The 13,942-nt window shown below is 35.1% G+C and overlaps 1 protein-coding gene across 1 annotated transcript in view; it reads left to right on the top strand.

Moving 5' to 3' along the window:
- The window catches only part of Brwd3 (bromodomain and WD repeat domain containing 3), a 108,993-nt gene that overhangs the window by 89,075 nt on the left and 5,976 nt on the right, over nucleotides 1-13,942 (top strand). Inside the window, exons 32-40 of the mRNA XM_028855991.2 lie at nucleotides 869-994; nucleotides 1,083-1,161; nucleotides 3,234-3,290; nucleotides 4,087-4,227; nucleotides 5,188-5,259; nucleotides 6,564-6,716; nucleotides 8,738-8,901; nucleotides 9,256-9,353; nucleotides 10,159-10,317. Of these exons, the coding sequence (XP_028711824.1) occupies nucleotides 869-994; nucleotides 1,083-1,161; nucleotides 3,234-3,290; nucleotides 4,087-4,227; nucleotides 5,188-5,259; nucleotides 6,564-6,716; nucleotides 8,738-8,901; nucleotides 9,256-9,353; nucleotides 10,159-10,317 (1,049 nt within the window). The remainder of the gene's footprint in view (nucleotides 1-868; nucleotides 995-1,082; nucleotides 1,162-3,233; nucleotides 3,291-4,086; nucleotides 4,228-5,187; nucleotides 5,260-6,563; nucleotides 6,717-8,737; nucleotides 8,902-9,255; nucleotides 9,354-10,158; nucleotides 10,318-13,942) is intronic.

Here is a 13,942-nt window from a genome sequence, read left to right as displayed (position 1 = left end):
TAATGTATCATGATCAAGATGCTACAGAGATAATGCAGCACATTTAAAATCCTCCTTGGGGAATTAAATAATGGCTAAATTTAATTGCTATATATATAAATAGACCAAGTTATTTGTTCTTTGTTTTAGCTTAGGAGAAAAATTATTATAAAAAGGTTTTGGAGATCAGTTCTTGGTGATTTACTCAGCTGTGCCCACTTTACACTAACTGCAGTATTCTGTGAGCTAGTTAGTCTGCCTCTGGTACTGGAGAAAATGGTGGAGTTTATAAAATTGGTATTATTTCATTTGATAACATGTCAGACATAACTAGATGGAAATGTGTTATTTTTCACACTAAAGTTCCTTTCCTTTCTCTCTTTCTTTCTCTCTTTCTCTCTTTTCTTTCTTTCTTTCTCTCTCTCTCTCTCTCTCTTCTCTCTCTCTCTTCTTTCTTTCTTTCTTTCTTTCTTTATTTCTTTATTTCTCTATTTCTTTTCTTTCCTTTGTCCTTTTCCTTAAACTACACATGATTTTTTGATTTACCAGTGAACTTTTGGGTTGGTTTTTATTTATTTTGATGTGTGGGGGCGTGGCATCACAACTGTGGCACCACACACATATGGAGGTCAGAGTACAACTTTCAGGATTTGGTTCTCTCCTTCTACTGTGGGATCTTGAATGTCGGGATCAGGTTTTCAAGTTATCCACTGAACCGTGCTGATGTTTTAAACATGCATAAGTCACACAATATATATGTATCACATACATGTATTGAAATACCTTTGACATACCATGATAAAATGACTAATAGTCTAATAATGCATATTCTAGGCATATAATTCAGATGTATCAGGCCAAGACTAACAGGATTCTTTTTATTTCATAGGAGAATATCAGCATTAATGTGGGAGGTACGCTATATTGAGCATAATGCTAGGACTTTCAATGAGCCAGATAGTCCTATAGTTAAAGCAGCCAAGATTGTGACTGATGTCTTACTTCGATTTATTGGGTAAGATGTGGTGTTATCTTCTACAGAGACTAACATTCTATTTTTTAAATATTGGAATGTATTTTGCCTTACTTGTCTTGTTTCTTAGGGATCAAAGCTGTACTGATATTTTGGATACTTACAAGAAAGTTAAAGCAGAAGAACTAAACAGCAGTGATGCAGAGGAGGTACGGACCACAGCTTGATGATTATGACTTTTTTTTCTGGTGTTTGGGGCACAGTATACTGTAATTGATTATGAATAGTGAAAAATTTTGTGACCTGTATTCAGATGGTATGTACCGAAATTTAATGATGTGTTATCTACAAGGTATTGTCAGAGATAGGTCACCAGCCATCCCTTGAAACTTGGTCCATTTATAGGGCTAGAAACAAACAGTTTCTAGCCCTTAAAAAATAAGACAAAGTACTTGCATTTTATTTTATTTGATGAGTTTCTTGTGTGTTTTTTGTCTTTTTCTTTGCATTCAATATTTTAAAAGAATGTTTACTTAGAGCTAGGCAGTAGTGGTGCATGCCTATGACCCCAGCACTCGGGAGGCAGAGGCAGATAGATCTCTGAGTTCTATGGTCTGCCTGATTTACAGAGAAAGTTCCAGGACAGCTAGGGTTACTCAGAGAAACCCTGTCTCGAAAAAACAAAAAGAAAAATATAAACTGTTCAGTTGATGCTAATTTTAGTAATAATTTTATTTCAATATTATATGTAAAATAGCAAAAGATCTTTAAATTATGCATTTCAATGTCTAAATGTTTAGTAGATGCATGGAGTTGCTACCTCATTCCTTTTTGGAAGTTTTAAATACAGTCAATCTTTTCTGAATGACGTAGAATTAATCCTCTCAGCAAGACCATCATGTACCACTAGCTAATTCAGAATGTTTAGTAGAAAACAGTTCATCCCAGAGATAACATAAAAAATTCAAATATGTTAGATCCTATTGGAGAGCCATAAGATACTTTTCATGTTTATTTTGTTGTAGCTAGTCTTTCTTGTCAGACTTTCTTTGGACCACCAGCTCCCAAATAATGACATGGAGACTTATTATTGATTACGAAAGCTTGGCCTTTTACTTAGGCTTGTTCCCAACTAGCTCTCATAACTTAAAATAACCTGTTTCTATTCATCTATGTTCTGCCACATGGCTCTTTACCTCTCCTCCATTCTGTATGACTGACTCCCTCCATGTCTCACTGGTATCTTGTCTCCTGCCTCTTGCAGGGCCAGATTCTAACCGAGTTCCTCTTTGTGCCCAGAAGTCCCACCTAGTCTCTCCTGCCTAGAAATTAGCCATTCAGCTATTTATTAAACCAATTATAAGGCACCTTAGGCAGAGACACATCTTTACGATATACAAAAAAATTATCCCACAACATTTTGTTTGCATCATTCATCTTTAAAATGGTGAATCTCATGTGATACTTTCCTGGTAAAAATTTATCTGACTATAAAATCATGTATTTTAATATACCTAAATGCTATTTATATAAGTAATATGGAAAATGTAATACACTGGTTAGATATTAACCTATTAAAAATTCAAGCAAAATTGTTTATTCTTTCTTATATTTTTTCTAACCATTACCATAAATATATTTTAATTTAGGATTTGATATAATAAGAATTTCTCCACAAACTCGCACTGTTTTGCTTAGACTAGAAATTTAAGGTAAAGATTTAACAGCTTGATTTAATTGGAAAGTAATATCAATAAATCCTGATCTCATTTCTCCTATGTATTGTGTAGTTATTTTGCCCTTCACCAGTGGTGCCTAGGTCTTGACTTTGGGTTGACAGACTTATCTCTCAGAGACACAGTTAACTGAATTAGGACAAATTTATAATTCCCTAGGGAAAATGCACTAATTCTTGAAATAGCAATGTTTAATTGGGAATATTTCCCAATTTTGGTATATCAGATGAATGAGTCAAATAGAATAAGGTGTTTTTTTTAATACCCACACTTATTTGACTACAGAGTTGACCTTTTTCCTCATTTCCTGTTCTAGTTTAAAGGGAAAGCCTTTTCAGTTCTTCTCCCAGTGTATTTTCTAACCTGTACACAGTGTACTGCCAAAGTTTGAAGTGAATCTCCCTTCTACGTTTGCTCTGCTGTCTGCTCCAGTGAAGGAAAGTTAGCTGTCATTGTCTTTGCCATTCATTCACTTGTGGCCATGCATTTACTGTTTAAGACTTGTAATGTAACTTAGCAGCTCTCACTTTCCTCTTTTCATTTAGGATACAGAAATGGTTGATTTAGATTCGGATGGTCCTGGAACTTCATCTGGAAGAAGGGTGAGTAAATCAGTGACTTGCTGAGAACAAAAAAAAAAAAAATTTCCAGGTTTCCTCAGTCACGAGATGCCAAAGTCTTACCCCAATCTTTGAGAGTAGCTGGACTCCTGGAAATAAATACATAGATTACACATGATGTAGGTTTATTAGAGCAGTGGGTCAGGATATACAGCCCATTTACAGGAAAAAAAGACAGCAAGGGCTGGATGAAACCATATAGGTTCCCATATGTCCTCCCTCTCCTATGAGGGCCATGCAGCACATTCTTCCCGCAACAATCAAAACAGAAAAACGTGTGTGATTAGTGACTCAGTTACCAAGAATTTTACTAGTGACTGCTGCTAGTGGAGGCAACTTCTGACTAAGGCATACCTTCATCCCAGATTCCCACAAGAGAAGCAGGCACTCTGCACAGATTAAGTTGTTTATACTGTTTAAATAAACAGTCTTTACAATTCAAGAAACAGTTCAGGCTCCCCAATACTGGCCACAGGCCAACATTTGAAGTCAAGGGGAGTGGGGAAACATTTACTTGTCTGTACTTTATTTGCATTTTTTTAAAGAAAATTCAGAATACTAGACTTATTGACATATGCTTTGGTTTATTTTTTGCTAGACAGAATGATGCTTTAAACTAAGAAACATAAGTAGTAGCTATTGTATCTTATACAGGGGACTGCCATGCAAATGACAGATACATTACCTCAGCTGGTTGGAGTTTGACTTGAATAATATTAGGCTTTTATGAGAAAATCAAGGGATGGTTATGGAAAAATTAATTCTGTTAAATTTGTAGGCCAAATGCCGAGGCAGAAAACAGTCCTTCAAGTCTAATCCTGATGCTTGGAAAAAACAATGCAAAGAACTACTGAGCCTTATTTATGAACGTGAAGACTCAGAGCCATTTCGACAGCCAGGAGATCCTCATTCCAACCCAGTAAGCTTACCATTGTTTAAATAATTGCCAACAGGATGATTTCCCATTATTTAGCCAAGCTAGTATCTATCTATGAACAATTTCCCCAATTCTTTCCTTTTAGTCATAACTTTTGAAAATAGTTATCATGGACTTAGTATGGAAATTATACAGTTTCTAAAAGAAACTTGAATCAGCCGGAGGTGGTGGCACATGCCTTTAATCCTAGGCAGAGGCAGGTGGATAACTGGGAGTTTTAGGGTAGCCTGGTGTTCACAGAGATCCAGGCTAGCCAGGACTGAATAGTGAGACCCTGTCTAAAAGAAAACAAACAAAAAACCCTTTTCTTTCCTTTCATGCTTTAATTTATTTGTTTAGTATAGTCTACAAATTTGTAATGACACCTTTACACACTATAGACTTAATAATATGTCAGACCTGTTTAATTTATAGTAAATTTGTTATAAGAATAGCTACTTAAGGGTAATCCATATGCCAACATTACTTTTCAACAAAGATAACATTATGACAATTTAGATTATAGAATTAGTTTTTACTTTTAGACAGGGTCTAACTGTCTACTCCAGGTTGGATGGGACTACTGTGTCCTAAGCTGACATTGTGCTTCCCAAATGCTAGGATTAAAGGCATGCACTGCAATGCCCTGTGGCTAGGATTTCTTTTTGTACATATATGACAACTCCATATAGTGTAGACACTTGAGAACATCGTGTGTTATTTCTTGGAAAGAAAAGTAAGTAACAATATTACAGTCAACTAAGTTTGATTTGTTTGTAGGAAGTTTGAGGAGGACACATTAGGCTTGTGTTTTTCAAAGCAGAGTATGGGGAATACAGAATTCTTTCAAGTAAAATATCATTTTGATCTGTGGATTTTTGAGCCTTGACTCACAGTTTCGTTGCAAATCTTGATACTCTGGGGCGGTGATGTGGAAGCCTGCTGTGTTCTTTGTCCTGACAGGCTCAGCAACAGCAAGAAGGAGAACCCTCAGCATCAGCTCTTCCAGACAGACAAGATCCATCTCATTCTGAGGTAGGCTTAGACTGGTTTTGTGGTGTTCCATTTGAAATTTTTCACACTGTGGGCAAATTTTGTGCAATTTGCTCAATTTGCCTTTCAATTCAACTTAGTTTCTTTTTTAAGTTTGTTTAATTTTTTTTTGGTCATTTTAATTTTTTTATTTTGGTTTTGGAATCAACATGTGTTCCCAACTGTTCTTCATGACATCATATAGTTGTTTATTTGGAAATACAGGTAGAAAGCCATGCAGCAAAGCAGAGAACATTCAGTGTACTGTATTAGGTCTGTAGCACAGATTAGCTAATTCCCACTTGGGTCTCCTTAAATAGTCAGCTGAGTGATCTCAGTTTTTGTCTTATTACACATGTTCTAACATTATTCCTTATGAAAATACTAGTGCTTTATAAAACATAACCTTTTGGAATATACTTTTGATGTTTTTTTAACTTAAGGAAATCTATTTAAAGCAATTGTTTTTCATACTTTGGAAAACATTTTCTCTTCCTTATAATACCTTTTTTCTGTTACTTTTTTCCTCTTTTCACTTTCTTCTTAGATGAAAATGTGGTAGTTCTACTTCTTAATATTCCAAGTAGCATGAGTGAGTGAATACTTACTATGTATTTTACTCAAATTCATGAATTCATGGTAGGAGGAAATATAAGTCTGTTTCAGATATATTATATACGACAGCCCTAGGAAAAACATAACTAGACAAAAGACTTAAGTTAAAATGGATTTTTTTCTTTCTCCTAATTAAAATCAAACTAAGCTCTGAATCAGTGAGACTGGCGACTAGAGATGAAATTTAAAAAAAAATCACATTGGTTAAAGATCCAAAAGGAAGCCAAATGTGATGGTGCAGAAGTAGAACCCTAGAACTTGGGAGGCTGAGATGGGAGAATCACGAGTTTAAAGGCAGCTTCCACTGCATAGAGAGACAGAGAAGAGAGCCAGCGAGCACAAACATGGCCAGTTAACTTTGACTTTAGTGACTGCTTATGTGAAATCTCATAACTCAGAATCCTGGGTGTAGGTAATTTGTGCAGTGGAACTATTCAGTTATACCTGAATAATCCCGTCATCTGTCCTTAGAGCCAGTGACTTTGACTTTTCTCTTCTAACTCTTTAAATTCCTAGTTTTCTTCAGAAACCTAAAAAGGAGTTGGTTTGGGAGTGGGAATAAGTAGTTGGTAGACAAGGTAGTGTTTGTGTCAAGATAACTTGCATCAGTGGGTAATGTAATTCTCAGTGCTATTTTATTTAGAATTGTTTTGTAATTTGAGTATTTAAATGTAACACATTATTATTTGTAGGATTATCAAGATGTTATAGACACACCTATGGACTTCAGCACTGTGAAAGAAACTTTGGAATCAGGAAATTATGATAGTCCTCTGGAATTTTATAAAGATGTTCGCCAAATATTCAGCAACTCCAAAGCTTATACTTCTAATAAAAAGTCAAGGGTATGAAACTAATATTAAATGGGCAGTTATGTATTTCAGGCAGTTTTCCTTCCACAGATTTTAAGATTTGTAAACAAATATATTCTACTCTTTTGACACAGTTACTGAAGTTTCATTCTCAGTATCTTTTCTGAATTCTGGATTTTTTTAAGGCATATGTAAATATACTTTCAGAATAACCATTCTGAAATTAAGCAGCTTTTTCTTTCTCTTACCTTACTCTTCTTTATTCTTTAATGATAATTACATCTGCCAGAGAAAAGACAAAGAAAGAAAAGTTAGTAATTTAAATACTCAAATCTCCAGGAAACGAACTGATAAATATAAAGGTAGTTGACAATATTAATTTATGTGAAGTGTTTTAATTAGCTCTTAATATGGATATTCCCATTGCTATCACAAGTAGCGATTCCTATTGGGAAGTTACAACTTTATTCATACTCACATTAAATAAATCCCCTATGTGTTGTCAAAACTGCAAATATCCCAAGAACAAGAAATAGTCACAGTAATATTTATCTTTTGGAGTCACTAGTGTCCAATTAACTGTTAAATTTGTTATATGGTAGGTGTATATCTACCTGTTTCAACTACTTTATATACAGTCAATTTCACCAATTTCTCTAGGTGTAATTCTTTTTACATTTGCTTTTCCTCTTTCATCATAATTTTTAGAGTATGGAAAGTTTGGAAAATATGGAAAACTATTTTAAAAATCAAACTTTATCACATTTTTATTTATAGTTAATATTTATTGTGCTTACTTCTAGGCCTATCTATACTAATACTTAACATTCATATGCTTTTAAAACTTTAGGTTTCATGTTTCAAGTTATTGTTATATATGTGTTATGACTTTAAAAATAATTTTTATTAATTATTTGAGAATTTCATACATTTTTTTTAGTATAATCACTTATTACCCTTCCTACCCAATGTTGAGATTACTTTCTTCTTTTAATTCATTTCTCATCAAACCAATTTGTTTTGCCCAGACAGTCTGGCAATTGGGGCTTGTTCTGGTGTGTGTCAGACCTTGTTCTGGTCAGCCAACCAGGGGCTCACAGTGTTTAAAAAAAAAAAAAAAACACGACTTTCCTTCTCCCAGCATCCATTAAATGCTCTAAATCCTCCGCCAGCGGTAGGATTACATATCACCCTTCCTGCCCTCTAAGCTGGAATTTTTGTCTGTCTGGACCTTGTGCAGGTCTTGTGCATGCTTTCCCATTCTCTGTGCATCTGTCCTGCTTTGTCTGCCAAGCACTGTTCCCTTGAAGTCATCCACCACCTCTGGCTCTTACAGTCTTTCTGCCCTCTCTTCTGTGAAGATCCCTGAGCCCTGGGCTGAGATATGAAAGTCTTACTGGGGCTGAGCACTTTACCCTTTGTTTTCTGCACATTGACCAATTGTGGGTCTCAATGTTAAGTGCCATTTTCTACAGAGAGAAAGTTTCTCTGATGAGGGTTGAGAGCTGATCATCAGATGATCTATATTATGACTGTTTAAAATGAGGTTATATGATCATTTCATGGTTTATTGGGATTTTGTTAGTTTTGTTTTTTACTAGTATCCAAACTTGGAGTCTTGAAAAATAATTTCCCACTTTGTACAAGTAATGACTGTAGCCAGTGTCTTTAACGTCATTGACTATGCTTATCGTGGGTGCACAGTCCCCTGATGGTTCCCTACAACACAGTCTCAGAGGTAAACTTATTAGCCAAAGGATAGGTATATCTTTAAAGATGGTACATATTTTAAATTGTCTCATAGAATATTGTTTCAGTGATAATTCCCTCTTATGTGAGGATTTTTTCTGTCTTTCACAGCACCAAATATTATCTTTTAAAGTTTTTATTATTTTTAATACATGAAAATGACATCTTAATTCCTCAAGAATTTTTCAAATAGATAGTATGTGTTTTTCATCTGCAATGATGTTCATATTGGTCCAGATATGTTCATGCTTTTCTCATAACTAAAGGTAACTGCTAAAACAAGGCTGTACTTTCTACCTTTCCAGATCTATAGCATGACGCTGAGATTGTCTGCCTTATTTGAAAGTCACATTAAAAATATCATCTCTGAATATAAGTCAGCAATCCAAAGTCAGAAGAGGAGAAGGCCACGGTACAGAAAGCGCCTGAGAAGCAGCAGCAGCTCATTATCTAGCAGCAGAGCTCCTAGGTATATTATATTGATGTGGCATTTTATGTTTTAAAGCATTTTGTATGTGTTACCTCATCTGTAAATGTTTATGAATAAATTCAGGATGTCTCAAGAACTCTTGTTCCTGTGGAAAAATGGAGTTTGTAAACCAAAGTATTGTTTATGTGGATTTCACTATGCCTTTAAATTTTTATTATTTATTTTATTAAGTGATTGAAGCTTAACTTTGTCGGATCACCTATTTTAGACATTTCACTTGAATTTTAGGAAGTTGCCATTTTGGTCACCTTAAGAATCTTGTGTCATGTTATTTATCATATTGAGTTACTAACAGAAAAAAAATGGTCATAATTATATATTTTTTATTTACAGTCCAAAAGGGAAACAGAAGCAAATGAAGTTACAGTCTAAAAATGACCAGAATACCTCAGTGTCTTATGCCAGGACTAGTTCTCCTTTTTCTTCTCCTGGTAAATATATGTTTGGTTTTTATACTCTACAGTTTGATGCTGATTAAAGAATATAGAAGTGCTATCACTGTTTATAGAGCAGTAGATTTGGATTTAGAAAAATTGCATTTTAATCATTATTCTACTTGCTAGTTGTATGGCCCTCCAGTAAGATACTAGGTAAAGTGATTTGGTTTCTTTGTTTGACTATGTGATTTTTCAAATTCATTAAAAAAAATATTGTGTGTTTATAAGTATTTTGCCTACATGTACATTTGTACACCATCTGCATGCCTGGTACCCGCAGAGGCCAGAAGAGGATGTCAGATCCCCTGAAACTGGAATTACAGATGGTTGTGAGCAACCATGTGGGTGCTGGGAATCTACTTTGGATCCTATGGAAGAATAGCCAATACTCTTAAATGCTGAGCTATCTCTCTCTAGTACCTAACTAGATGAATCTAAATGTCCTTTTGCAAGTTCTGTAACTGTATGATTTTTGCTATCCATATATTTGTCAACATAAGACTTGAAGGTAAAATATGTGATGGAGGTGTTTCCTTGGGTGGTTTTTTGACATTCTGTGTTTGAAAGTTTAATGATGATAAATTATTTGTTTTCTTGTTGTCAAATATTCATATTTACTTTAAGGGTTAGACTTTAGGGTCTGAGTTTCCAAAAGCTGGGAATATATATGTGCTACCAGTTATAAAGCAACATTTAATTTTATCATAAGGTAGTAAATGTAGAATTTTAAAAGCAGCCTATATTAAATTTCCTGAAAAAAATGAAATTAAATTAACATTATAATCTTTTTAAATGTAAGTTTCAGATGCTGCTGAAGGTGTTTCACTATATCTACTTGATGATGAAGGAGATGGGCCGTTTTCTCCATCAAGTTTCAGTGGATATAGCCGAAGTGGAAATAGCCATGACCCAGGGAAAGCCAAATCATTTCGTAATAGAGTTTTACCAGTTAAACAAGGTAGGAAATTGAATATTGGAGAGGTAGCTTATTTTCTATTTTCTTATGATGAATGATGAGTCATTTAAAAAGCTGATGTATTAGGGAAGTACAACTAGTATGTCTTAGTACTTAATAAGAATTGTAATACAGTCAAATTTATATCAAAAGAATTTTATAGCCACAATTAGTAACAGATGTGTACTAATTGGTTTTGAACAAAATGTAAAATGAAATGAATAAGGGGAAAAAACTAAATGAATTTTTCCTCCAAGTACATAAGAACCATACTGTCAGAAACATTTAGGATTTTTCATATATTAAGCCATGTCAATAAGAAATGAGAAAGACTCAAAACTCATATTTTAAAAGGCCTCATTCCCACAGGCTATTTCAATAACTTTATATTTGAAGAAAAAAAATGTAGGGCTTACAGAAATCATTGACCTAATTCATGACCATATTTATCCATCTTGTATGCCAAGGGAATTGATTTTATACAGTGTCCCGTACATACCTTGAACATGCTCAAAGAAAGTTCTATGTTCAACTGTTTGAAGTTTGTAAATATATTTAATTTGTCTTTACAAATATGTTACTAGACTATCATTTTAACTTTATATACATTTTAGTGGATATTATTTTTTCTTATTCATTTTTTTATAATCAACAGATGACCTAAAATAGACTATAAGTATATTATTGGTTATATGAAAAATACTGGAACATGTTGTAGTTGCTTTGAGTTTAAGACTGACAAGCAATTGAAACTTACTAATTGAAAATGTACTTTCATAGTTGCCATTTTATAATTCTGTTTTCTCTGATTCTGTTGCATTGTTCATACTTAGGCCATAGACTTGCTCACTCTTCTTCATGGGAAAAGCTTATAGACAAAGTCGCCCATGTTTCCTGCCTCTTCTTTCATCTAGGACCATTTATCTCTTTATAGCCTAGTTCCTGCACCAGGCACTCTCCAAAACGCTCTTCTCCCCAAATCACTGGTAATATAGACAGCCCAGCCGGTGTTCCTTTGCTTAGTATGTGACTTCTTGATCTCTGTGTCTCTTGACACTGTTTACCATCTCCTCTTAAGCTCTTTTTTTACTGCCTTATAGACTCCACTGGTATTCTTATATAGTTCCTTTGCTTTGCTTTGCTTTGCTTGTTCTAAGCTTTCTTTGCAGTTTTCTGCTATTGTAGCTCACTTGATTTTTGGCTCCTGCAAATAAAGAACTCCACTTGGCTCAGTCTGGGAGGAAGGGACTGGACCTGCTTGGACTGAGTCTACCAGGTTGATCGCAGTCCTCAGGGGAGGATTTGCCCTGGAGGAGGTGGGAATGGGGGGTAGGCTGGAGGTAAGGAGAGGGGGTGGGAGGGGGAGAATAGGGGAAGCCGTGGCTGATATGTAGAACTGAATGGTATTGTAAAATAAAATAAAAAAAAGAACTATAATAAAGCCAGTCACCATATTTCTTATAGGCCAGAGTCTCACTATGTAGTTCTTAGATGGCCTGGAACTCACTATGTAGACCAGGTTGGCCACAGACTCAGAGTTTTGCCTGCCTCTGCCTCCAGAGTGCTGGGATTAAAGGCATGTGCCACCATTTCTAGTTTAAACCAGTCTGCTTGATGCTAGTGGCTGGGTAATGTATCAACTCAAACTTCTGTTCATTCCACCAGTCTCATTTCCAAGTGCTTCCTAAAAATAAGTTCCATTCATGTTCATTATCTTTGTGTCTCAAGGTCATCCTTTTCATTCAACTTAGATCTCTTCTTTTTAAAGGTGTTGCTCTCACTATGTAGTCTAAGCTCACCTCAAATTCTTTTATATTTCTTAAGCCTTCGGAATACTGAAGTTTGAAGCATGTACCACCATGCCCTACTCAGTAATTTTGAGCTCTCCTTTTACCTCTCACATCCACGTAGTTGTAAAACCTTGTTAAATCTGTGTATCTTTGTACATTTGCATTTGTGGTTGTGTGTATATGTTTGTGTCTGATTGTGGGTGTGTGCACGTTAGTTAGTGCAGTGCCCCAGAGGCCAGAAGACAGACTCCGACTCCCTGGAGCTGGAGATACAGGCAGCTTTTAGCTGCAAGAACAGCAAGCCCTCTTCACCATCTCTCCAGTCCCGCTAAAACTCTTAAATACTACTGAATAGCTTATCTCCCGGTTTTTTTTTGTTATTTATTTATTTATTTATTTATTTATTTATTTATTTATTTATTTATTTATTTATTGTGACACCAACTTAGTCTCTAGCTGAGTATATTAGTCACTTTAGGTAGGTATAACAAGATACCAGAGTGAGCAGCTTAAACAACAGACTTTGATTTTACCACACATCTGGAGGCTCTAAGTCCAAGGAATCAAGGTGCATGGAGACAATTATCTGACGAGCTTGATTTTCCTCGGGCTTATAGAATACCACATTTAAGTTATATTCTTTGTAGCCATTTATCTGGCTCTATATTTCTGTTTCTCTGTATGTTCCTCTGTCTCTGCCCCTACCCGCTACCGTGTGTGTTGGGGGTGGGTGGAGAGATAGAAACTTCCAAGTCTCTTCCTTTTTCTATGATACTTAAGACCTTGATTAACCTTCAGTCTCCAAATGAAGTCACTTTGGCAGGTAGGGCCTCAGTGTAAGCACTTTATCTTTAAATGTTAACATAACATAGCTTGCTTTCCTCATCCATTTTTCTTTCCCTTTATTTTCTCTCTGTAGACTGAAAATTTCCAGAATTCTCTCTCGAGCTCCAGTCTTATGAGATCCAGCTTGTATACCTATATGATTTTTCATTTCTTTTTGGGTATGCTTATGTATGTACATATACAAATGTATATCAGGAGCTGAACCCAGGATTTCATACATGCTAAGCATATTACCATTGAGCTACCATCTAAAACTAGAAAACTTGACTTTTTTTCAGCACACTGCCGGAACTTGTTCAATCTTCACTGTTTCTCATCTTAGCCAATAGTTCTGCCCATTACCCAGTTTCTTAGACTATAAAGCCTAGGAATTGTTTTGTTCTTAGTATTTGACGTGGAAACCCCCTCAGCAGGTCCCATTGTTTCCACCTTTGAAATAAAAAAAAGATTTGTTCTGGTGGGCCTTCCATGAGGAAATGTTCTAATAGATTGGCTATCACGTCTTGATACCTCATTATGTCTTACCTAGACTACTGACTTCTGTTTAGCTACCTCCTACAATCTGTTCTCTATATAACAGTAATAGTTTTTAAATGTAAATCGGATGTTGTCTTTCTCTAATCCTCTACCATTTCATGTTTCTATTCGATCCTGGCTGAACTAGATTCTTAGATCTTTTCCTACTACTCAAATTTCCCCCCACATTTCACTTCATTATTTAAACATTACATCTTAAGACATCTCATTGATTTAAATAGCACCCCAAAACATAGTCAAATACTTTTTTGCTCTTACTTTCATTCTTTAGCTCTCTACTTAAAATTGCATTAGTTAGTTATTCACAGTTTTTGTCCAGACTGTCCCCAGTAGTATATGAGTTATGATATATGATAGCAAGGACTTTATCTCATTCATCATCAAGTTCCAACCTCCTACTAATACCTGTTCCATACTAGTTAATTGCTAAGTACCTGTTAAATGAATGAATGAAA

The sequence above is a fragment of the Peromyscus leucopus genome, chromosome X (assembly GCF_004664715.2).
Source record: "Peromyscus leucopus breed LL Stock chromosome X, UCI_PerLeu_2.1, whole genome shotgun sequence".
Classification (NCBI taxonomy): Eukaryota; Metazoa; Chordata; class Mammalia; order Rodentia; family Cricetidae; genus Peromyscus; species Peromyscus leucopus.
Note: the sequence above shows the minus strand (reverse complement) of the source record. Positions and strands in the feature narration are given on the sequence as shown.